The 25,675-nt window shown below is 46.8% G+C and overlaps 1 protein-coding gene across 3 annotated transcripts; it reads left to right on the top strand.

The window, feature by feature from the left end:
• Positions 1–269: 269 nt before the first annotated feature.
• Positions 270–25,017, top strand: LOC121860185 (nose resistant to fluoxetine protein 6-like). Of its 3 annotated transcripts, none has more exons than XM_042357250.1 (15): positions 270–421; positions 7,149–7,289; positions 9,760–9,895; positions 16,119–16,278; positions 16,560–16,666; positions 17,202–17,293; positions 17,595–17,703; positions 17,907–17,991; positions 19,555–19,715; positions 19,980–20,163; positions 20,299–20,392; positions 20,917–21,016; positions 23,022–23,148; positions 23,300–23,495; positions 24,879–25,017. In XM_042357250.1, exons 1-15 carry the CDS (start codon positions 319–321, stop codon positions 24,920–24,922), a joined length of 1,839 nt encoding a protein of 612 aa, XP_042213184.1. In that variant the 5' UTR covers positions 270–318; the 3' UTR covers positions 24,923–25,017. The 3 variants fall into 3 exon arrangements, with proteins under 3 accessions (XP_042213184.1, XP_042213185.1, XP_042213186.1); XM_042357251.1 differs by lacking the exon at positions 270–421 and adding an exon at positions 6,208–6,698; XM_042357252.1 differs by lacking the exons at positions 270–421; positions 7,149–7,289 and adding an exon at positions 6,208–6,698.
• The last annotated feature ends 658 nt before the right edge of the window (positions 25,018–25,675 follow it).

Raw genomic sequence — 25,675 nt, 5'->3', positions numbered from 1 at the left:
AGACAGTACATGCCCAGTACTTGCCAACAGTGCGTAACAGAGACGTGACTGATCAAACACGTGGCTGGTCGGTGGTGAAGAGGAGAAAGTCAAGTAATAATAACTCGCAGTAGTTCTATAAACAAGCGGCAATCTATCCGCTTTCTGTTAATCAACCCATAAAGTACGTGAGTACACTTTGATCAAGGACACATTAATTAATCATTGGGCTATTTTAATGCGTAGTATGTGTTATCAGAGGTCACCCTTGAGGATAAGGAATAGAGCACGGTAACGGTGACAGAGTGACAGGCAGCAACGTAGTGCAGGACGGTCAAGATGTCGACAAGTGTGCACGTCTTGCTAGTGGCTGTGTTGGTGTTTAGTGTTTACCTCAGCGGCGGTGATTGTCAGGTGAAGCAACAATGGCGCCAACTGGCAGGAAAGTATATAGTGATGTTAACTTGACGATATATAACAAACTGGAATCTGTATGCGTAAGAAACTAATGACGCAAAGTTCCAGGTAGATTTTGCTTAAACTATAGTACAAGTTCCTTCTGATGAATTTGTGTAAAACTCTGGATTTTCTTGTTTTTCAAGTTTTAAGCAACTTTCTTAGACAATCCTTAGTTAAGTCGACTGCCTGTTTACTATTGTTTGTATGCTGACACTGTACATGTACGCTGAAGAGATGAGAACTTATAGAGAGGTAGATATTTTATTCAGTAAAATCACCGTACAACTTTACACGGATTCAGCCTCAGGATGGAGAGTACAGGTATGGGAGCGAAGACAAACAATGGAAAACAGTATGTCGATTCTACCAAAGCCATCCGCAATAACACCATCACATAATTAGAGTGCATTAGAGTGTGTGAAGTATAGTAAGTAGGCGTATTAAGTAACACTACTTTACTGAAACCATAGATACGTTATCATCTTGAACCACTTCATTATCATCATCTCCTCATGTTATCGCCGCTGCCTTATAAATGCTGGTGTCAGTTGTCGACGATCGGTGCTCACCTCGAACAATCATTGATCTCCCACCACAGCCTATTTTTTTGTAGAGAAAGTGAAAGAAGATTAGAGGTGGGGAAGGAAGTTTAGGAGGAGGTAAGAGAGGGCAGGCTGACCGCCGCTAGCTAATAGTGTGTTAGGGTTGTGTCATGGGTTAGTTATTGTCTGTCGGTACAGGCACTCAGACATCCTACCCCGTCCCATATATGGGTGTTTTGGCGGGTCTTATTTCATATCCGCCGGGTACTGGGTAGGTGGTGTGCGTGGGTACTGGGTAGGTGGTGTGGGGTACTGGGTAGGTAGTGTGGGGTGCTGATAGGTGAAGGGGAATACTGGGTAGGTGGTGTGGGGGCACTGGATAGGTAGTGTGGGGGCACTGCAGGTGGTGCGGGGCACTGCAGGTGGTGTGGGGGCACTGCAGTGTGGGGCGCTGCAGGTGAAGGAACACTGCAGGTGTGGGGGCACTGGAGGAGTGGGTAGGTGGTGTGGGGGGCACTGGGTAGTTGGTGTGGGGGCACTGGGCAGGTGGTGTGGGGGCACTGGGTGAGGTGGTGCTAGGCTGACAGGCAGTGGGGGGCGAGTGTGGGGGTGCTCAGTGTGGGGGTGCCAGGTGGTGGCATGGGGGTGCTGGGTGGTGGTGTGGGGTGCTGGGTAGTGTGGGCACTGGCAGGTGGTGTGGGCACTGCAGGTAGTGTGGGGGTGCTGGATAGGTAGTGTGGGTGTGGCAGGTGGTGTGGAGGCACCTCGGTGGTGTGGGGGCACTGGAGATGGTGGGGGTACTGCAGGTGGTGTGGGCCTGCAGGTGGTGTGGGGCACTGCAGGTGGTGTGGGGCACTGGGTAGGTGGTGTGGGGGCACTGCAGGTGGTGTGGGGTTACTGCAGGTGAAGGAATACTGGGAGGTGGGAATGACTGCAGGTGGGTGGGGGCACCGGATAGGTGGGGCACTGGGCAGTGGGGGTGCTAGGCAGGTGGTGTGGGGGCACTGGGTAGGTGGTGTGGGGTCTGCAGTGGGGTGCCAGGTAGGTGGTGTGGGGCACTGCAGGTGGTGTGGGGTGCGCTGGGCAGGCAGTGTGGGGGTGCTGGGCAGGTGGTGTGGGCACTGCAGGTGGTTACTGCAGGCAGTGTGGGGGGGCTGGATGGCAGTAGTGTGGAGGGTTCTGGGTGAGGTGGTGTGGGGTGCTGGGTAGGTGGTGGTTGGCACTGGCAGGCAGTGGGGCACTGGCAGGTGGCGTGGTGCTGGGTAGGTGTGGGGGGCACTGCAGGGTGGGTGCTGGGTAGGGTGGTGTGGGGGCGCTGCAGGTGGTGGGGATGTTGGGTAGGTAGTGTGGGGGCACTGGTTAGGTGGCGGGGTGCTGGGAAGGTGGTGTGGGGCACTGGGCAGGTGGGGTGGGGGTGCTGGGAGGTGGGGGTGGGTGGGGTGCTGCGAGATGGTGTGGGGGCTGAAGGTTGTGTGGTGGCACTGGTTAGGTAGTGTGGGGTACTGCAGGTAGGTGTGGGGGTCCTGGGAGGTAGCGTGGGGTCCTGGAGATGGCGTGGCAGGAGGTAGGGCTGGGCAGGTGGTGGGGGCACTGGGCAGGTGGTGGGGCACTGGGCAGGCAGTGTGGGGTGCTGGGTAGGTTCGGGACACTGGCAGGTGGTGTGGGGATACTGGGCAGGTGGTGTGATACCAGGTAGGTGGTGTGGGGTGCTGGTGGGCAGTGTGGAACTGGGCGGGTGGCGGAGGGCGCCGGGCAGGTAGTGTGGGGTGCTGGTTAGGCAGTGGGGTGCTGGGGTAGTGTGGGGGTGCTGCAGAGGCTTAATGGTGCGGGCAGGTGGTGGGGCTGGGCAGGTAGTGTGAGGGCCCTGGCAGGCAGGTGTGGAGGTCCTGGTTAGGCAGTGGGGTGCTTGGCAGGTAGTGTGGGGCGCTGGGGCAGTGGGGTGCTGGGTGGGAGGTGGGTGCACAGGCAGGTGCTGGGGTGCCGGGTAGGTGGTGGGTGCTGGGCAGGCAGTGTGGGGTGCTGGGCAGGCAGTGTGGGTGCGCGGGTGGGCAGTGTGGGGGCGCTGGTGGGCAGGGTGCATGGCGGTAGGTGTGGTGGGCAGGCAGTGTGTGGGGGCGCTGGCAGGCAGTGTGGGGGTGCCGGCAGGCGTGGGTCCTGCAGGTAGTGTGGGGTGCTGGGTAGGTAGTGTGGGTGCTGGGTAGGTGGTGTGGCCTGCAGGTAGTAGGGTGATGCTGGGTAAGTGGTGGGGACCTGGGCAGGTGGTGTGGGGGTGCTGGAGGTAGTGGGGGCCTGCAGGTAGTGTGGGGTGCTGGGGAGGTAGCGTTGGGGTGCTGGGCAGGAGGCTTGGGGCACTGGGGTGGGGTGCTGCAGGTAGTGTGGGGGTCCTGGGAAGGTGGTGGGGGTGCTGGGTAGGGTGGGTGGGGGTGCTGCAGGTAGTGGGGGCCTGGAGGGTTGTGTGGGGGTGCTGGTAGGTGGGTGGGGTAAAGGTAGGTAGTGTGGGGGTCCTGGGAAGGTTGTGGGGGTGCTGGGTAGGTGGCGTGGGGCTGGGTAGGCAGTAGGAGATGTTGGGTAAGTGGTGTGGGGGACCTGGAGGTCGGGTGCTGGCAGGTAGTGGGGTGGGTCCTGGGTAGTGTGGGGGTGCTGGGTAGAAGTGTGGGGGTGCTGGGTAGGAGGTTTGGGGGGCACTGGGAGATGGGGTGGGGGGGTGCTGGGTAGGTAGTGTGGGTCTGGGGTTGGGGGGTGCTGGCAGGTGGGTGCTGCAGGTAGTGTGGGGTCCTGGGAAGGTTGTGTGGGTGGGTAGGTGGGTGGGGTGCTGGGCAGGTAGTGGGGGTCCTGGAAGGTTGTGGGGTGCTGGGTAGGTGGGGTGGGGGTGCTGGGTAGGGAGATTTGGGGCACTGCAGGTGCGGTGGGGGGTGCTGGGGAGGTGTGGGGGGTGCTGGGTAGGTGGTGGGGTGCTGGTGGTGCGTGGTGCTGGGTGGGTGGGTGGGGGGCACTGCAGGTGGTGTGGGGTGCTGGGCAGGTAGTGGGTCGGGTAGGTGGGGTGCTGGGCAGGTAGTGTGGGGGGCCCGGGCAGGTGGTGGGGGGTCCTGCAGGTAGTGGGGGTTCCCGGCAGGTGGTGGGGGGCCCTGCAGGGGGTCGGTGGTGGCGGGTGCTGGGTAGGAGGTTTGGGGGCCGCAGGTGGGTGGGGGTGCTGGTTGGCAGTGGGGTGCTGGGCAGTGTGGGGGTGCTGGCAGGTGGCGGGGGATGCTGGTAGGTTGTGTGGGGGCAGGTGGCATGGGGGCACTGGATAGGTGGGTGGGGGCACTGGGCAGGTGGTGTGGGGGTGCTGGCAGGTGTGGGGTGCTGGGCAGGTGGGTGGGGGTTGCAGGTGGGGTGGGGGTGCTGGGTAGGTCAGGGGGTGCTGCAGGTCTTTGTGGGGGTGCTGGGTGGGGTGGGGGTGCTGCAGGTGGGGTGGGGGTGCTGGGCAGGGTGGTGGGGGGTGCTGGGCACGTAGTGTGGGGTGCTGGGCAGGTGGCGGTGATGCTGCAGGTGGTGTGGGGCAGGCAGGTGGCATGGGGACTGGATAGGTGGGTAAAGGACTGGGTGAGTTGGTGGGGGGGCTGGCAGGTAGTGTGGGGCGCTGGTGGCATTGTGGGGCACTGGGAGGTAGCGTGGGCCGGGCAGGTGGTGTGGGGGTGCCGGGCAGGTGGTGGGTGCTGGTGGGTGGTGTGGGGGTCTGGGTTCGGTGGTGTGGGGGTCCTTGGTTTGCGGTGTGGGGGGGGTGGTGGGGGTGCTGGGTAGTGTGTGGGGGTGTTGGGCAGGTAATGTGGGGTTCTGCAGGTGGCGGGGTGCTGGGCAAGGGTGTGTGGGGGTGCTGGGTAGGTAGTGTAGAGATGCTGGTTAGGTGGTGTGGGGGTCCTGCAGGTGGTGTGGGTGCTGCAGGTAGTGTGGGGTCCTGCAGGTGGCGTGGGGTGCCGGCAAGTGGTGGGGGTGCTGGCAGGTGGTGTGGGAGATGCTGGGTAGGTGGTGTGGGGTGCTGGGCAGGTGGTGTGGTCCTGGGTGGGTGGTGGGGTGCTGGGTAGTGGTGTGGGGGTGCTGGGTAGGTATGTGGAGATGCTGGGTAGGTGGTGTGGGGGTGCTGCAGGTGGTGTGGGGTGCTGGGCAGGTGGGTGGGGTGCTGGGTAGGTGGTGTGGGGGTGCTGGCAGTGTGGGGTCCCGGGTGGGCGGGGGTGCCGGGTGGCAGTGGGGGGTGCTGCAGGTAGTGGGGATGCTGGGTGGGTGGTGTGGTGGGGGTGCTGTGGCAGGGTCCTGTAGGTGGCGGGGGTGCCGGGTAAGTGGTGGGGTGCTGGGTAGGTAGTGGGGATGCTGGGTGGGTGGTGTGGGGTGCTGGGTAGGTGGTGTGGGGGTCCTGGCAGGTGGCGTGGGGGTGCCGGGTAAGTGGTGTGGGGGTGCTGGGTAGGTAGGTGTGGAGATGCTGGGTGGGTGGTGTGGGGGTGCTGGGTAGGTGGTGTGGAGATGCTGGGTAGGTGGTGTGGGGGTGCTAGGTAGTGTGTGTCCTGGGTGTGGGGGGTGCTGGGTGGGTGGTGTGGGGGTCCTGGCGGGTTGTGTGGGGTGCTGGGTGGGTAGTGTGGAGATGCTGGGTAGGTGGTGGGGTGCTGGGTAGGTGGTGTGGGTCCTGGGCGGGTTGGGGTGCTGGGTAGGTAGTGTGGGGTCCTGGGTGGTGGCGTGGGGTGCCGGGTGTGGTGTGGGGGTGCTGGGAGGTGGTGTGAGATGCTGGTGGTGGTGGGGTGCTGGAGGTGGTGTGGGGGTCCTGGGTGGGTGGCGTGGGTGCCGGGTGGGTGTGGGTGTGCTGGGTGGGTAGTGTGGGAGATGCTGGAGGTGGTGGGGGTGCTGGGTAGGTAGTGTGGGGGGTCCTGGTAGGTGGCGGGGTGCCGGGGTGGTGTGGGGGGTGCTGGGTGGTAGTGGGAGATGCTGGGTAGGTGGTGTGGGGTGCTGGGTAGGTAGTGTGGGGGTCCTGGGTGAGGTGGCGGGGTGCCGGGTTGGTGGTGTGGGGGGTGCTGGGTAGGTAGTGGAGATGCTGGGTAGGTGGGGTTGGGGTGCTGGGTAGGTAGTTTGGGGTGCTGGAGGTATTGTGTGGGTCCTGGGATGGTAGGGTGGGTCCTGGGTGGTTGTGTGGGGTGCTGGGTAGGTGGTGTGGGGGTGCTGGGTAGGTGGTGTGGGGCAGTCATGATCAGTAGTTATTTGGAGTCATCATGTCAAATATATTCGGGTCACTCGGCTAAGACAAACCCTCAGCACAACTCCCAATCTGTTGTACACGAGATATGTGGACCATATTTTTATCAACTCTTCATACCATATTACCGCCAACAAAATATCACAATGTTTTTTTTATATTAATACAAACACTCGCTTACGAATTTATTCAAAGGACTATTCTACAATGACAAGTCCTACAGTCAGGTTATGTAATATTTGACAGCGCTAAATGAAAGCAAAGTTTAGATTGTGTGCTGCGATGGGCCGTCTAGTGCTTAACACGCAACAACTACAAAAATTTCCCTTGATATATAATTAACACATCCATAATGTTAATGATATAATCATATAAAAATGATTCTGTTCTTCATAACGCTAGACAATTTTATTCAGGTGAGTGAAAACCGTTTGGTTCCAATATGTGGACACCTCAACGTCATACTACAACATACCAGCAATTACAGGGACCAACACTCACAGGTCAGTGGTCATTCCCCTCTCTCCTCTCCCTGTCTCTTCACTGAACACGGCCTAGCCACCACCGCCACGGTCCTGTCTTATCGCACACAAAGTAGATCGGACTGTCAATTAACTCTTGTCAGCCAACAGTTCTCCACCAAAGACACATCTATGAACCCTAATATAAAGTGTTAGTTATCAAAATCTGCAAAGTTGTGGACATGGAAGCATTAGTGGAGCATGTTAATGGCTGTCCTACAGGCATTAACGGTACGATCACCGGACACTCCCAGTTCACCCAGCTGTAAATGGGTATCCAAATCTCCAACTTGGGAAAGTGAAGACAGTTGAGTGCAGTACCGACCATGCTGCCTCCTTGTGTACCGAAGGCTTAGTGTACAGTGTGTTGTACTGTCCATCTGTTCGTGTAAATTAGACCAACATTGATATATAAATATTTCATCTAAGCAGAGAAGCGATGGTTGGCGAAGAGGGCGATTGATTGGTCGGGGATGTACCTACCCACCCACGTCAACAAGAGCAGCTCCTGTGGTCGGGCAGTTGAGGCAATGTTTGACTCCTTCACCAAGAATGAGACGTGGGCAGCCGAGAGTAAGCTAGTGACTGGTGGTGTTCAGGGTCACGTATGTCCCCCTCCCCCCCAGTCCTAACCTAACCTAACCTAACCTAACCTAACCTAACCTAACTATTATGACTGCCCCGGGAGTAGTAGGCCCCAAACTAAGTATTAACTTACGGTCCCAGCCGTAAAAAGCCCTAACCCAACCTGACCTAATCGTTATAACTTAATCCAACAAAAATAGTTTCTAATCTTCGCGGGTCATACTTATGAAGATTAAGTTAGATTGGATCAAGTTGAGGCCTATTGGGACTGGGGTTCATTTAGGTTGACAGGTGACAGGTGACCCCACACATCACCCACCATCAGTATCTGTCACTTTATATAACATAAGTAGTGTTTTAGATGTTATTGTGAAAATAGCATAATTTTTTAGAAGTCATGGGTAAATGCTCCCTCGGCGGACCTCAGTCTGTTAAGGGCAGTGATTAATCTAATATACTATAGCGCTATCCGAATGTATGTCTGTCTGTCTGTCTGTCTGTCTGTGCAGCCGAAACGGCACAGTCGTTTTTCATCAAACTTGGTGGAAAAATCGCAAAAAATTCGTAGAGTGGAACAAACGTGGTCCCATGTCTATGGGTTCTTTAGGAAGCCATTAATTAACCATTATATTTACGATGAAAAACGAACCCAAATTAACCATGCAAGTCTACGGAGTTGCCGCACCCTCATTCACCGTACGCTGTCAGCCGGATACCATACAATACCATACAATACCATACAATACCATACAACCCAATACACAACGAACTATAAATATTTGTAAGAATAAAACATAATTATATAGACATGTAAGACTCACAACTTGATAAGATATCAGTAAGACATTAGCTATTGGAAAGGTGATTAAATGTTTTGTTATTAATCCAGTGTGAAATGTATCGGTATTGGTGGTACAATGCTAATGGTCTCTAATCCTGTTGATCAGAAGAGGTTAATCTGGGTTTATTGAGATTAAAGATAAGGTGTGGGGTTTATTCTACCTGTGTTAGTCTCAGGTACGACCCTTATTGTAACAATCACGACCATGATTATAACAACCACGACCATGATTATAACAACCAGGACCATGATTATAACAACCACGACCATGATTATAACTACCACGACCATGATTATAACAACCACGACCATGATTATAACAACCACGACCATGATTATAACAACCAGGACCATGATTATAACTACCACGACCATGATTACAACAACCACGACATGATTATAACAACGACGACCATGATTATAACAACAACGACTATAGTCGCATACCGAAATGATTACCAACAACCGACTATGATTATAACACCCGACCATGATTATAACAACCACGACACGCAGGTTATATAGCCGACCGATTATAACAACCGACCATGAACCTGCGCTTACGACCATGATTATAACAACCGACCGCCCAGTTATAACAACTACGACCATGATTAAAACAGCCACGATACATGATTAAAACAACCACAACCATGATTTTAACCGACCATGATTATAACAACCAGGACCATGATTATAACTACCGACCATGATTTTAACAACCGACCATGATTTTTAACAGCCGACCATGATTATAACAACCAGGACCATGATTATAACTGCCACGACCGTTACTTAACCACGACCGCGGAATTATATCAAACACGACCATGAATATAACAACCGCGACCATGATTATAACAACCACGACCATAAATATAACAACAACGACCATGATTATAATAACCAGGACCATGATTATAAAAACCAGGACCATGATTATAACAACCACGACCATGATTATAAGAACCACGACCATGATTATAACAACCACGACCATGACTATAATAACCACGACCATGATTATGCCAACCACGAAAATGATTATAACAACCACGACCATGATTATAACAACCACGACCATGATTATAACAACCACGACCATGATTATAACAACCAGGACCATAATTATAACTACCACGACCATGATTATAACAACCACGACCATGATTATAACAACTACGACCATGATTAAAACAACCACGACCATGATTAAAACAACCACAACCATGATTATAATAACCACGACCATGATTATAACAACCACGACTATGATTATATCACCCACGACCATGATTATAACAACCACGACCATGATTGTAACAACCACGACCAACTGGAAAACGATGTCGCTGTACGCTGTCAGCTGGACGGTGGTTGCGCGCTCGCCAGGCACGAGCGTTCGAACTTTCACGCCTCGGTAAACTGTACCACCGGACTCGCCACCGGGCACGAAGGGCCCACGATCACTTGTCGAGGCTGTAAAGCATTTAATCCCAGTGTAGGATGTTGATGTTATAATGTATCACTATGGTTTAATGTGTGTGTTCTATGTTGGGAAATACTACACTGAACCTATAACCTCCCTGACGTGGCTAACACATAGTATCTCCATAGTGGTTGACTCGTGGGGTAAGACATCTTCAGGCATATTCTACGGCAACTCGTACTATCCGGGAGTGATTGACCAGTGTTTAAATGTCAAGTCACCCGACAACGCCATCCACGGCAAATACTGCGTCATCAACATCAGGTAAGCCAAGTGGATGTTTTTCTTACAAGCGTGAGAGGAATTTAAGTAGGATACAAACCTGGCAATTAATCGGTGGTCAACCAGGGTGTGAAGTTAACGCTGACCCCAGAACACGTTCACATGGATAAATAAATTAAATACGAACATGATAGTATATACCATGATGTTGGAGTTTCTAAACAGGCCACTGGTCATTTGAACCAGCTGTTCAACCAATGGGCTTTGACCAGAGAGCTTGACAGACGCCCACCGTGCCTCGAGGCTCTCCTTCGCTCAACAGTATGTCTATATTGAGTCGTGTTCACCCAACAACCATGGCCGTATCCATGTGTGGCGCCGAAACAACACAAGGTAGCATACCTATAATGTTATGTTTACAACCTGTAATGTGGTTAATTTTAGTATACTGTGTATCATATTACTCTATGGAATCCCGTATATCTTGCAGTAATTAACAGATCATAATTTGATATTTAAGGGAAGAATATAACAAAGTGGTAAGGTCTACATTATTTTACGAAGATATGATCGACACAACATCTATGAACGGAGTGGCCGAGTGAGGGTGAATGTGTGGGGGTGGGAGACTCTCCCAGCGTCGGGGATGTCACAGAGATTCAGGGACAGTTTAGTGCCGAAAGATGTCTTGACATCCTTAATTATTTTTTCCTCCCCTCTCTCCGTGAGAGGAATTTTCCCTCCCCTCCCGGCCCCATAAATTTGTCCAGGATCGCTGCCCTGTCCACACAGCTTGGCTGGTTCAGCAGTGATTCCTCACACAGGAGAACCTTCACCTGTTGGACTGGCCTAGCAAAGAAGCAGATCTGAACCCTGTCGAATATCTTTGGGGGTCAATTGTGAACACCTGGGAGCCGGCGAAGCAGAGGTCAGTGGATGAGTTATTGGCCCACACGGACCTTGTTCAGAACCACGCCGTGATAGAAAAGGAGAGAGGCTGGACAGGCTACTAAATAAAGGAGAGAAAATAAATGTTCTTAAATATCCTCTGCCAAATGGGTGGTGGTAGGAAATAACGATGGAAAAATGTTAAGTCTGAACTATGGTCCTTCTACTCCAGATATCTAATATACTACAGGAATGGCCGTGTGTCTGTCTGTCTGTGTGTCTGTTCTGGGCAGCCGAAACGGCACAATCGTTTTTCATCAAACTTGGTGGAAAAATCGCAAAAAATTCATAAAGTGGAACAAACATGGTCCCACGTCGATGGTTTCTTTAGGAAGGCATTAAATAACCATTTTATTTACAATGGAAAACGATATCGCTGTACGCTGTCGGCCGGATGGCGGTTGCACGCTAGCCAAGCGCGAGCGTTCGAACTTTCACGCCTCGGTAAACTGTACAACCGGACTCGCCACCGGGCACGATGGGCCCACGATCACTTGTAATTAACAATACACAATACACTTTGGGACATCACTTTGAAATGGAAAAACAAAACAAACGTAAGTAATGTAATAGAATAGTATTGTATGAAAATAATTATAAAATATTTTATTTTGTTATGCAAAGTTTAGTTAATTAAGGAGTCGTTCATTTGGTGTCAAAATATAGAGAAATTGGATTGGATCAAGTTAATGCCACTTGCTTACACTCGCGTTCCGTTGTTGTTGTGAAACACCCAGAGGAGTGGTGAGGGATGTCTGATATAAGTGTTTATAGGGGGAAATGACATAATGTTGTTGTTATTAAAGGAAACCTATGAAGACGTTTGGGTTAATTTATTAGCCTTAATAGATTGTAGAAGATAAAGGTTAAATCTGTCAATTCTATAATATGACCTTGGGCTGTGATGGTGGCAAACCATACCAATACCAACCTTACGGACACCACACTTAGCAACCATATTCGACTGTACTCAACCTAGTTGGGATAGGACCTTACTCTTCCGGTCTTGGCCTTCACGCACAGTGGCTCGCTGGCTAAATATAACTCAATAATGTTCTATGTTAACCTTTTATTAATGCATTTGCTTTCATTTCTACCCTGGAACTTATTCCTCAGTAATATTTACTTTTTCTTGTGTACCGAAAGTGGCTTCATTCATTCATTCCCGTAAATGCTGTTAATTCATAATTCATTAAAACCTTACAATAAAAATATTGAAACATTTTAAGTAGTTTGACCGCCAAAATAACGTCGTTTTCTAAAGTCACCCCTCCCCGCCCCCTGTCACATAAAAAAAATAAGACAATCTTGATTATCTGAAGTCCCTGAACTATCAACCCGTCCAGTTCTGCCCAGTAAGACCCTGCCATAATTTACGCTCTCACAATAATACTGAAATTAAACCATCGCGTCTTTGGCGAATTACTGAGTGAATACAAAATCTATCACGGACGGACTGGTGGATGGACGAGCGTACAGCATCATTGCAATACGTATATCCCCAAACTTTCGGTTCGGGTGGAAAAAAAAATTAACGCCGGTCAACAAGTAACGGCGCTCCCAATACCGTAAAACGAATGACTTCCCTATCTTCATAAAACTTAGAAACACGAGGAGGTGGTCTCTGATGACGAGCTGTGACGGTCAACACCTTAATCCTAATCGCCCCCGAGGCATAACGGTCTTCAGCATTACAGTTGGAGCCCATTAAAATTGGGATCCGTTGGAATTAGTACTTACTGGGATTGGGACCTGCTATTCCCACGCTCCAATCCAAATGGTTAGGTTAGGTTGCTACCAATCAGGGCTAGGACCTGTTTGACGAATCAACAGCTGAATGAGAGGACATTACGCTTCCAAAACACGAAGCCGATTAGCTAATAGTCTGTAAAGCAGGATAATGAAACCATGACAGCATGGTTAGGGTCATTATATCTCAGTGTAGCAAGAACTTTCCAGGAGAGATACGGATGCCTCTAAAACAGGCGAGTGTGATGACTGTACCCACTGAATGGAAAATTTTTATGGTTAACATATTTATTGACAAAGCTTGGAGTACAGTTTGCCTATTCTGAGTAATTCAGTCATGTATTGACACTGAGGGTGGTATCACTTCTCACGGCCACGCAGAGGTGAGGCTCTGACGGGAAGAAGGTGGGAGGGGGAGGACTCTGTTACCCTCATAGTCGGCGTGAGGGAAGGGGAGGGGGAGACTTTCAAATAGACAGCGACGGGACCACAGGCGACCACAAAGACGGTGTAAGGATAAGGAGTGGACCCGACGTCCGCGTGAACGAGTGGGTGCATCACGTTGACTCATTGATAAGGGAGAGACACCGATGTCTTCAAAGATGGAGGGAAAAAGCGTAACGTTCCTTTAAAACTTGTGGGACTCGAAAGACTCCAGACTCTGCTGATGAATAAAACGATAACCGATGACTATGATAGCTTGGACGTACCTGATATACGGTGTGTTAATGTCCATCGAGGAGCTGTATTATTTCACACTTACCTGGAAAAAGAAAAGGAAAAATCCAGGTGAGATTACCTGACGACCCCCCCCCCCTCACATACACGCCAAGTGATTATTCCCAATTAACTCACAGGAACAACTAAAACAGAACCAATGATCTTAAGCATTAGTTTATGCCAAATGGATGACTAAGATAACTTGTTCAATATGTCAAGAACACAACTGTAATATTATTAGTACAAGTAGTTACCTTTTGGTGGTGGGAACCCTGGTGCCGTACAGGATCACCCCATGGCACCGTCTTGACACTCTTATGACACCTCGTGGCCCTTGACAACACCTTGCTGTACTCTATGACACACTTTACACCTTGCGATAGTTCAAAACACTTACAACATCAATGCCACTTTACGACACTTTTCGACATTGTATGACACTATTGTGTGTTGCTTGGACACTTTTTAGCTATCCGAGACTATGACACTATGAAAGGATATGGCTTTTTACTGCACTTTAGAACACCGATACTTTAGGTCAATTCGTGACACTTTAGGACACTTTGACATTTTAGGATACTGATACTTTAGGACACTTTGACACTGTAGGACACTTTGACACTTTGACACTTTGACACACTGACACTTTAGGACACTTTAGGACACTGACACTTTAGGACACTGACACTTTAAGACACTGACACTTTAGGACACTTCATGATACTTGAGGACACTTTGACACTTTAGGACATTTTGACACTGTAGGAACTTTAACACTTTAGGACACTTTGACACTTTAGGACACTTTGACACTTTAGGACACTTCATGACACTTTAGGACACTTCATGACACATTAGGACACTTCATGACACACTTCTGACATTCATAGCACTGTTTTCAATGTGCACCACATCTTACGACATTATGCGACACTTATTGACTTAATGGCACTTTATCACACCTAATGGCACTTAAAAGTATTTTATCTTTTTTTTTATATTACGTGAATCTTTGTGACATACCTTGGCATTTTATGGCACTCTCACCTTGTGCCACTTCACGACACTATACCACTCTTATGACACGTGTAGGTATTTTTGGAACCCACAGTTACACTACTCTGTGACACTTACGAACCTTCTCGACACTTACAAACACTTTACAACACTGACACACACTTGACGATACTTTACAGTGCTCGTCAGTTTCAGACCTTTCACCAGCTATATGTTCGTCTATGAGCCTTCGTGTACCTCCTTACCGTCACGCGCCAGAGACAGCACTGTGAAGTCTTGTCTTGTTTGAGGCCTTTGTTGACATTCTCATTCTCATAAATCCGAAACCGCGAAACGAGGCAGATTCAAGACCTCGTCCCAGTACTATGAGAGTGTGGTTCGTCGTGTTTTATTCATTCGTTTCTCCACACATGTAACTTTAAAGATCTTTGTCTTTATCTGTTCAAATTATAAAGTACAAGGCAATGTATTACACAAGATTGTATGTCAATTTTTAGTTCGTATGCTGGCTCGTTTTGGGATGATTGAGTCTGGTGTATCGAAAACCTGTTCCCGAACCCTGGAAACACTTACGTCATCGATGTCTCAATGTGGTGTCAGTCAACTGGTGAGAAAAAGTATCCAGACTTGCTTAATTGGTTTATCCCGCTTTGTTTGCTTATTAAAAACAAACAAACAAACGGGAACAAAAGGAAAGACGATGAATATGTATTAAAACATAACAAATAACGGTAGAACACATTTTAAATTATTTTCTAATTCCGAAAGTGAAGGCTCCCGGAGACGTGTGTGTTGTGTCAGGACGAACAGCCCACACCACGACTAAACCAAAGCTACTAACACATCTGTCTGGTATAGTGTGTGGTTTAATATTTTAACAGACTCCAGACAAACCAAAGAAAGTCAATCACCTTAAACTTAATTCATGAAAGGCGTTTCTTGGTTTCCCTGTGTAATTAACCAAACTATTAACTACTGCAAGGCAGTTTGTAGCAGTAGTTTACCTTGTGATTGTCAGTAGTAGCAAATATTATGGGGCCGAGAGGGAAGTGAAAATTCCTCTCACGGAGAGAGGGGAGGAAAAAATAATTAAGGATGTCAAGACATCTTTCGGCACTAAACTGTCCCTGAATCTCTGACATCCCCGACGCCGGGAGAGTCTCCCACCCCCACACATTCACCCTCACTCGGCCACTCCGTTCATAGATATTGTGTCGATCATATCTCCGTAAAATAATGTAGACCTTACCACTTTGTTATATTCTTCCCTTAAATATCAAATTATGATCTGTTAATTACTGCAAGATATACGGGATTCCATAGAGTAATATGATACACAGTATACTAAAATTAACCACATTACAGGTTGTAAACATAACATTATAGGTATGCTACCTTGTGTTGTTTCGGCGCCACACATGGATACGGCCATGGTTGTTGGGTGAACACGACTCAATATAGACATACTATTGAGCGAAGGAGAGCCTCGAGGCACGGTGGGCGTCTGTCAAGCTCTCCGGTCAAAGCCCATTGGTGGAACAGCTGGTTCAAATGACCAGTGGCCTGTTTAGAAACTGCAACATCATAGTATATACTATCATGTTCGTATTTAATTTATTTATCCATGCGAACGTGTTCGGGGGTCAGCGTTAACTTCACACCCTGGTTGACCACCGATTAATTGCCTGGTTTGTGTGTTTCTGGAGGTGTTGGAGGCATGCACCCAGTGAAGTCTCCCTGCATCACCCTGCATCTTCCTATATCTCCCTATATCACCGTACATCACCCTTTATCTCCCTGTGGTATAATATGACATCGTTCTCACCACCAGGAAGGCCAGCCACAAGAAGACGGTTCACCACATCAACCTGCCTGTCACCCTTGAACACCTGGGCCTCACACCTTTCATTATCAACGATAAAGTGACCAATGGCACGTTCTTCCGCTATGCTACCTGTATACCTGATGTTTGTTCAACGGAGGAGTTGTGGGTAAGGCTTGTAAGCTTGTTAAGTTCTTGGTTGATTCTTGTAAAGCTTGTTTTGACTCGTGGATGCAGTGGTGGAGTGGTTAGTGGTGTTTATTGGTCGTTTAGTCTCCAGTTCGAAACCCCCTTTAAGGATGCTGTGTCTAATGGATGATAGGGTGTGATAGTATACTGGTTTGTTTAATACACCGTTACAGCTTGTCTCCTCCTCCTTCTCTCCTACTTCTCCCTCACTCCTTATCCCTGACTCCTCCTTATCTTCGACTCCTCTTTCTCCCCCGCCAGGCCAGCTTGGTGCAGGAGTACTGGGAAAAAGACTACAATTTGCTCTATACCTTCTGCCAACCAGATGAAATGTTTACCGCCTTCACTGCTGGGGATATCGCCTTCATGTACGTAACCTGAGTCTTTCGTTTTGTATTTTGTTATTGTACTCTTGCTTTCCCCCTTCTTCCCTCCTCCTTCCCCCTTCTCTGTCACCTCGCAACATAGATGATATGTATATATATATATATATATATATATATATATATATATATATATATATATATATATATATATATATATATATATATATATATATATATATATATATATATATAAGTCGATGATCCATATTACTTTTGCTGCTAAGGACTCTCTCTCTCTCTCTCTCTCTCTCTCTCTCTCTCTCTCTCTCTCATCCGGCCAATCATTGTCTCCTTTGATCTAGGACTTAAAACAAAGTACCATTTCAAGTAAAACCACTCCACCGCCCTCTGCCTCCTCCTCTCCCCTCCCCCTGCTCCTCCTCTTCCCCTTCCCTCTTCCCCCCTCCTCCTCTTTCCCCTCCTTACTCCTCTTTCCTCTCCCTCTCCCTTCTCCTTCTCTCCCCCCCTCCCTCCTCCTCCTACTACTACTAACCCCACACCTTCACCTCCTCCATAGCGCTGTGGTCAGCATTCTCTTCTCACTGATGCTGGCGGCTGGCATCGTCGACGTCTACATACAGAACACCAACAACAAAACCTTGGCGAAAGGTCAGTCGGGTCTGCCAAAACCTTCCTCTATGTATGATACATTTCTGACAACATCTATGTACGTATGATTGAGCTTGATATCAGAGAAGATCAATTATGTTTAGGCAATATTTAAACCTACATTCTATATGATAACTAAAGATGATTATTATTGTTATTTTAATTATAATCAGGGTGATAACAAGACCCACATTATGTAAAGAATGCAAAGGTCATGACTTGAGGTTATTGTGTAGTTATTATTGTAAACTGAACCTGTATCATTAAAGAAACATTAATATTATTATTATATCTCCAACAGGTGGGCTCAAGTACTTGTTGCCCTTCTCAGTTTACACCAACACCCAGAAACTGTTTGAGCTGAACACCAAGTCTTCTCCCGGCACCATATCGTGTTTACATGGCATTAAGTAAGTACTTTATCCCTCACTGTCACAGAGTACTCTCCCTACAGTGTAACTATAACTGTATCCTAACGTAGTACTCTTCCTACAGTGTAACTACCCTCTCTCCTCCTTCCTTCCCTCCCTACTACCCCCCTTCCTTCCCTCCCTACTACCCTCCCTCTTTCCTTCCCTTCCTACAAGCCAATAAGGTCGAGTATCTCCGCCAGGGTGTTGTCCATGACTTGGGTAATCTTCGGTCACCAACAGTCTGCTTCCTTACAACTGAACGCTAACACCCAGGACATGTGGAAGGTGAGTGACGTGTTGTGGTGACGTGTTGTGGTGACGTGTTGTGATGACGTTGTTGTGAAGTATTGTAGTGACGTGTTGTGGTGAAGTGTTGTGGTGAAGTGTTGTGGTGAAGTGTTGTGGTGACATGTTGTGGTGACGTGTTGTGATGACGTGTTGTGATGACGTCGTGTGGTGACGTGTTGTGATGACGTTGTGGTCAAGTGTTGTGGTGAAGTGTTGTGGTGACGTGTTGTGGTGAAGTGTTGTGGTGACATGTTGAAGTGTTGTGGTGAAGTGTTGTGATGACGTGTTGTGGTGAAGTATTGTGATGACGTGGTGAAGTGTTATGGTGACGTGTTGTGGTGAAGTGTTGTGGTGACGTGTTGTTGTGACGTGTTGTGGTGACGTGTTGTGATGACGTGTTGTGGTGAAATATTGTGATGACGTGGTGAAGTGTTGTGGTGACATGTTGAAGTGTTGTGATGGTGTTGTGGTGAAGTGTTGTGGTGAAGTGTTATGGTGAAGTGTTGTGGTGACGTTGTGGTGACGTGTTATGGTGAAGGTGTGTTGTGGTGACGTGTTGTGGTGAAGGTGTGTTGTGGTGACGTGTTGTGGTGGAAGTGTTGTGGTGAGGGTGTTGTGGTGAAGGTGTGTTGTGGTGATGTTGTGATGAAGGTGTGTTGTGGTGAAGTGTGTTGTGGTGAAGGTGTGTTGTGGTGACGTGTGTTGTGGTGACGTGTTGTGGTGAAGGTGTGTTGTGGTGAAGGTGTGTTGTAGTGAAGGTGTGTTGTGGTGAAGTGTTGTGGTGAAGGTGTGTGGTGAAGGTGTGTTGTGGTGACGTGTTGTGGTGAAAATGTTGTGGTGAAGGTGTGTTGTGGTGAAGGTGTGTGTTGTGGTGAAGGTGTGTTGTGGTGAAGGTGTGTTGTGGTGAAGGTGTGTTGTGGTGAAGGTCATATGTAGAGTATTTTTTTATCTTTTTATGATGTCTGTCTGTCTGTCTGTCTGCATGTATGTATGTCTGTATGTCTGTCTGTCTGTATGTATGTATGTATGTCTGTCTGTCTGTATGTATGTATGTATGTATCCGCCTGACCCACTTTCACTCCTTGAATCCATCTCTTTCCCCATAAAACACGACGACGAGAACTCACACACACACACACACACATACCTACACACACCCACACGCCCCACACCCCCCCACAAACCCATATACCCACACACCTCCACACCCACACACACCCACACACCCCCTTCAATGCCCCATCACACTCACTGTACAGGGTGTCTCAAAAAAAAAAACCACATTGTCTTATAAATTATCGTGGAAGTCTGGTGAAGGTCGTAGTATACCAGCTACAGTGTCCACATTAAGGAGACTTCACATTCATATAAGGACAATGTTGCTGTTTAATCCTGTTCAAGTATTCACGTGACCCCACGAAAATTTGTAAAGTAATGTGTATTTTTTTTTTGCTACACCCTGTATGAAGTATGACAACAAGTATGACGACAAGTATGATGACAAGTATGACGACAAGAAAGTATGAACAACTATTAAGAGGATGTATTGTGTTGTGTCAGAGAGTAAACAAGTTCCTGTATCAAGCGATCGCGAACGCCTACTTCAGCGTGGACACCTTCTTCATGGTGGGCGGCCTCCTCTTGTCCTGCAGCGCCTTCAGGCAACTCAAGAGGACTGGGAAGTTCAACGTCGCTCTGTTTTTTCTACACAGATTAGTCAGGTAGGATGTATGAACATTTTTTCTCACTAATTACAATATACAGGTTGAGGATGGACACCATTTTGTATCTTTTTTCGGCCTTCGGGAAAATAAAACAAGATCAGAGATTTTTTTTTATCACCATATGTTCTCGGTAAGACTTCAGGTAGGTGCTCGTTGTAGGTTTAGGTTTAGGTTAGGTTAGGGTTAGGGTTAGGTTAGGTTAGGTTAGGTTAGGTTAGGTTAGAGAGGTAACGCTCAAGTAACTCTCGCGTCCTCTCACAGATTAGTCCCAGCCATCGCCATCGTCGCCGGTCTCTACGCCACCGTCGTCCACTTCTTCATGTCTGGCTTCTTCGCTGACTTCTGGCACTACTGGGAGGCGACCTGTAGTCAAATCTGGTGGAGGGACATCTTATTCATAAACAACTTTGTGAACGAGCCTGCAGGACTAGGACTTGGAGGAGACGTAAGTAAGGAGGGTCCTATAGGTTAGGTTAGGTTAAGAACTTATTATATTATGGTCTCCTACCTTATATAACTTACTCATATACTTTATGGCTTCTACATACAAGAGGTGTGTCAATGTATTTACCTGTTTCAGTGTTTGGGTCAGTGTTGGTACCTGGCCGTCGACACACAGTTATACCTGGTGGCTCCCTTAATCTTCCTACCATTATATTACTACGCTCCTGTTGGTGAGTCCAGCCTTTATACAGTGAAACCTCTATTTAACGGACTATATGGCAAAGAAAGTCCGTTATATCAAAATCCCATTAAATGTGAAACCTCCATCTAATGAATTATATAGAGATGAGATTCCGATATATTAAGAGTCCGTTAGATGTGATGAAACTCTCCATCTAACGGATTATATGGAGAGATGTCCGTTATATATGATTCCACTGTACCTGTTGCCTATAAGAACATTCAATCAGAGAAAATGAAGTATCTCTTACACGCCAATGATCTACTAGACCCCAATAGGACAGAGGCAAAAATCAAGGCCCTAATCCAAACTGTACCACTCAAAGCAGAGAGCACAGAACGCCATCTTACAGTAAACAAATAACTTATGAATAGAAATTTAACCAATATAAACACTTAATAAACAGCTAGACGTATAATGCTGTGATGGTGTGTTGTATTTAGTTTAGTTAGTATGTATGATAGTATACAAGAGCCGTGTATTAATGCTGTATTTTCCATTGTATTATACTAGGTAAGGTCTGGATGTATGTGCTGTGTGTGTTGTCCATCTACATCCCTGCCCAGATTATCTACACCTATGACCTGCCTCCCTCTTCCTTCTTGGTAGCTCGGTAAGTCAGGGAGGGGAGAAGTGATAAATGGCAGTGAAGAAATAAGCAAAGCATTGAACAACTACTTCTTATCAGTTTTCACAGAAGAAATTCGCGAGGAAATTCCAGAGATGGAACTCATATTTAGGGGAAAGGAAGAAGAGAAATTAAAGAATATCACTATCAGAACAGAGGATGTTCTTAAGAGGATAAATAAACTAAAGAAGACAAAATCCCTCTAGTCTTGAAAGAGTGTAGGGAACAGATTAGCGGATCCCTTGTAAATTTATTTACAAAATTATTAGACACCGGAGTTGTGCCAGACTTGTGGAAACAGGCAAATGTAGTACCCATATTCAAAAAGGGCGACAGAGCATCAGCGTCAAATTACCGGCCGATCAGTTTGACGTCAGTAGTGGGGAAATTCCTTGAATCAATTATAGCAGATAGCATCCGATCGCATCTAGAAAAAAGCAAATTAATCTACGACTCTCAACATGGGTTTACAAAGGAAAAATCTTGTCTAACAAATCTGCTAACGTTTTTTAGGAAAGTCTTCGAGGTAGTAGATAATGACGAAAATTACGATGTTATTTATTGGAGCTTTGCTTAAAGCATTTGACAGGTATGGAAACTTCTAGAAAATTATAGCTCATGGTATCGAGAGGAAAAGATCGTTGGATGAAATCGCTCACCGATAGAGGCAGAGGTCAAGCGTAGATGTTAAATCTGGGTGGGGCAAATGTATTGATGGGGTTCCCCAGGGGTCAGTACTAGGCCCACTCTTGTTCATAATCTACATAAACGATTTAGATACTGGGATCAGCAGTGACATAAGCAAGTTTGCAGATGACACCAAAATGGGGCGGCAAATTAATTCAGGGCAGGATGCAAATGCATTACAGGAGGATCTAAATAAACTGCAGGGGTGGTCTGAAAAATGGCAAATGAAATTCAACACCAGCAAGTGCAGCATACTTATCATGGAGAACAAATACTGTCAATGTATACAGCCTTAACAACATCAACCGAGAGAAGTCGACTTGTGAAAGAGACCTAGGGGTACTTGTAAGCCCGGACCTACGGCCTAGAAAACAGTGCGTTAATGTTCGAAATAAGGCAAACAGAGTGTTGGGTTTTATATCTAAAAGTGTAAGTAATAAGAGTGCAGAGGTCTTATTGCAACTATATCTTGCGCTAGTCAGGCCGCACCTCGATTATGCGGTTCAGTTCTGGTACCCTTATTATAGAATGGATATCAATTCACTAGAGTCGGTGCAGCGTAGAATGACGAAAATGATTCCGGGACTTAGAAACCTTCCATATCAGGATAGGTGAGCTGCTTTTTGTTCCTAGAAGACAAAGAGTGCAGGAATGTGATGGAAATGTTACGTGGGTGAATCAATAAAGGTGTAGATAAAGTTCTTATAATATCCAGGCAGGATGGGACTCAGTACAGCTTGGATTTAAGTTGAATGAAAGATTTAGGTTTGAGAGAGACCAGGAAGAAACTGGTTCTGGAAGCTAGGAATTGGTGGACGTGGAACGACTTCAACTGTAGTAAGTGCTGGAACTCTGAAGATTCAAAAGGAAACTTGATAGATTCTGGATGATAAGTGAATTTGTAACTCTGTGGGGCTGCCATGCACGGTAGCGACCCTGTGAACTTATTATTTCTTATGTTCTTATTTCTTATTGAATATCAAACATTTTAGGTTGATTAGGATTTAAATTCGTTGGGTTGGGGTTGGGTTAGGTTGGGTTGGGCTGGGTTGGGTTGGGTTGGTTTGGTTAGGCTAGATTAGGCTTGATCGGTTATATTAGGTTAGATTATATTATGTTAATTTAGGTTAGGTTAGATTACCATTAAGCTAGAATACCTTAGGTTAGATTAATTAGATTACCATTATTTAGATCACATTAAATTAACATTGAATGAAATAAATTTGGTCTTAACTACTCAAGTGATCTAACTTGATTACCTTTTAACTAATCATTTCATTAATCTCTACTTCTCACACTCCAGTAACGCAGATGTGTACTACAACAAGGTCTACTTAACGCCGTGGTGTCGTGCAGGGCCGTGGCTCGTCGGAATCTGGCTGGGCTACATCATGTATACTCAAGATCACAAGCGAGTCGTCCTGAAGAAGGTGAGAGAGATGTTCCCCATGTCTTTTGTGTGTGTGTGTGTGTGTGTGTGTGTGCTTTAATCCCTTGCTTCTAATATTATTACATACACCAAGATTTCTTCACCACCAAACCTAACTTAACCTGTCAACTAATCTTCCTTGTTGTTTCCAGTGGCAGGTAGTGGGTGGGTGGACGGCAGCTGTGTGTACCGGAGTGTTGCTTGTGTTTGGGGTGTGGAGCTACAACACCGTGCCACCCAAAGCTGACTATGACATCGTGACCCAGGTGGTGTACGGTGGGCTGCAGCGGTTTATGTGGGGTGTAGTGATGGCCTGGATTATCTACGCCTGTCATTACGGAGCTGGTGGTGAGGAGTCTTTTACCACACTTATAACCATAGTTATTCTTATACCACACTATGGCCAATTAGGTGACAATATTACACTGAGACTCTACCTTAACTCTCCCTTAACTAGATACGTTCACTGAATACCAGAATCTCTAGAAAGACTCAGTTTTTGGATCTATGTGTGTGTGTGTGTGTGGCTGACAATAGTATCTCGGGTCCTACAAATCAGTTCCAAAATGTGTGAGAAAATTTGCCCCCCAAATTGTTTCTTTTCGTTCATTTCTTCTTTATTTTACTTCCTTCCTTCTTAAGTCTTATGTATTCCTATGTCACTAAAGGATATAAAAATAGATAAACTTGAATTGAGTTACATCAATAAATTCAAGGATGAGGATGCCTATTAAACTTGATCTGACCTGTCCTTACCTGACCTGACCTGATCTGACCCATCCTGCCCTGTCCTTTCCTAATCTATTAAAATTGGTACCCAGTTGTAATAGATCTCTAGTCCTAAAGATCATGGCAGCATAAATTGGAACCTATTAAAACTGGGAACTATTAGGATTGAGGACCTAATAGGTCTAAAAAGGACCCACGTAGCCTAACATGAACTAACCCAACCCTCCCTGAACTGACCATTTTTCGAATGGTCTGAAAAATGGCATATGAGGAATTCAGCAAATGATATAAATGCTCAGTATAAGATGTAAACAGAAACAGCGATACATAGAGAAATCCGACTGCGAGAAATATTTAGAGTAATGATAAGTAGGAACCTACAAGTAAATAATGTTTTAGTCGTAACAAGGCTAATAAATTTGGTTCATGGAGTGATGTTACAAGACTAGCGAGGTCATCCTAAAACTGTATCTTGCTTGGAGACCACACCTGGATTACGCAGTTCAGTTCTGGTCACTGTATTAGAATGGATATAGAATCCTTGAAAGAATTCAGAGGAGAATGACAAGACTAATCCCGGGCATTAGGAACCTTGAGTATAGAGAGACAGGTTAAAGCATCTTAATTTGCACCCTGAGACGAGAGGGCGACCTGATAGAGGTGTATGTGGAAGACAGGGCTAAGCAAAGGGAGACATAAAGGTACTCAAACTATCCAACCAGGAGCGAACTCGTAACAATGGTTTTAAATTAGACAAATTTAGATTTAGGAGCGAAACAGGTAAACATTGGTTTGGAAACAGAGTAGTGGATGAATGGAACAAGTTACCAATTATCATCATTAACTCGAATACGCTGAATAGCTTCAAACAAAGGTTGGATGCTTATATGAGCAATAGGGGTTTGGTGTAAAAGGACTGCCCAATACGGGCCAATAGGCCAGCTGCAGTTTCCTCCATTCTTGTGTTCTTGTGACCTGACCTCAATATTGTCTTCACTACAGGCCTCGTGAATGACTTCTCGCCACCCCATCTGGCAGCCACTTAGCCGTCTGACCTACACCATGTACCTAGTGACTCTAACAATGCAATTCGCAATCGTGTATCAGGCGAGGGTACCCTACTACTACTCTTACATCAGCCTGGTACTTTATGAAGTGTTGTTGATTATTATGGTTAGGGTAGGGTTAGGTTAGGTTAGAAGCAGTAGGTTAAGTTAGGTTAGAGTATGTTAAATTAGGTAAGTTGTGTTAGATTAGGTTAAATAAGTAGGTAAGTTGTGCTAGATTAGGTTAAATTAAGGTAGGTAAGTTGTTTGTTAGATTAGTTTAAGTTAAGGTAGGGTAAGTTGTGTTAGATTAGTTTAAGGTAGGGTGTTGTGTTGATTAGGTTAAATTGAGGTAGGAAATTGTGTTAGATTAGGTTAAGTTAAGGTAGGGTGTTGTGTTAGATTAGGTTAAATTAAGGTAGGGAAGTTGTAAATAAGTTTAAGCAAGGTAGGTAAGCTGTGTTAGATTAGTTAAGTTAAGGTAGGGAATTGTGTTAGATTAGGTTAAATTAAGGTAGGGTAAGGTGTTAGATTAGGTTACTAAGGTAGGGTAAGCTGTGTTAGATTAGGTTGCTGTAGTAAGTTGTGTTAGATTAGGTTGCTAGGTTGGAACAATAATGGTATATATTATAATGAACAAATTTACCATCATGAATAAACTCATAAGGTAAAACTTAACCAGGTATTATATAAGCGTCACCAGGTACCACACAACCCTCACAAAGTACCACCTGCTTAGATTATGGAGACGTG

Source organism: Homarus americanus, unplaced genomic scaffold (genome assembly GCF_018991925.1).
Source record: "Homarus americanus isolate GMGI-L3 unplaced genomic scaffold, GMGI_Hamer_2.0 scaffold21914, whole genome shotgun sequence".
NCBI classification, from domain to species: domain Eukaryota; kingdom Metazoa; phylum Arthropoda; class Malacostraca; order Decapoda; family Nephropidae; genus Homarus; species Homarus americanus.
This window is presented reverse-complemented; position numbering and strand designations above follow the sequence as displayed.

Bases quoted from the DNA above. Each gene is read 5' to 3' on its own strand.
- LOC121860185 (XM_042357250.1), top strand. From the start codon at position 319: ATGTCGACAAGTGTGCACGTCTTGCTAGTGGCTGTGTTGGTGTTTAGT. The intron at 16,279-16,559 runs GTAAGGCTTGTA...CTCCCCCGCCAG, and splicing joins GTTCAACGGAGGAGTTGTGG to GCCAGCTTGGTGCAGGAGTA. The intron at 20,393-20,916 runs GTGAGTCCAGCC...GTATTATACTAG, and splicing joins ATATTACTACGCTCCTGTTG to GTAAGGTCTGGATGTATGTG.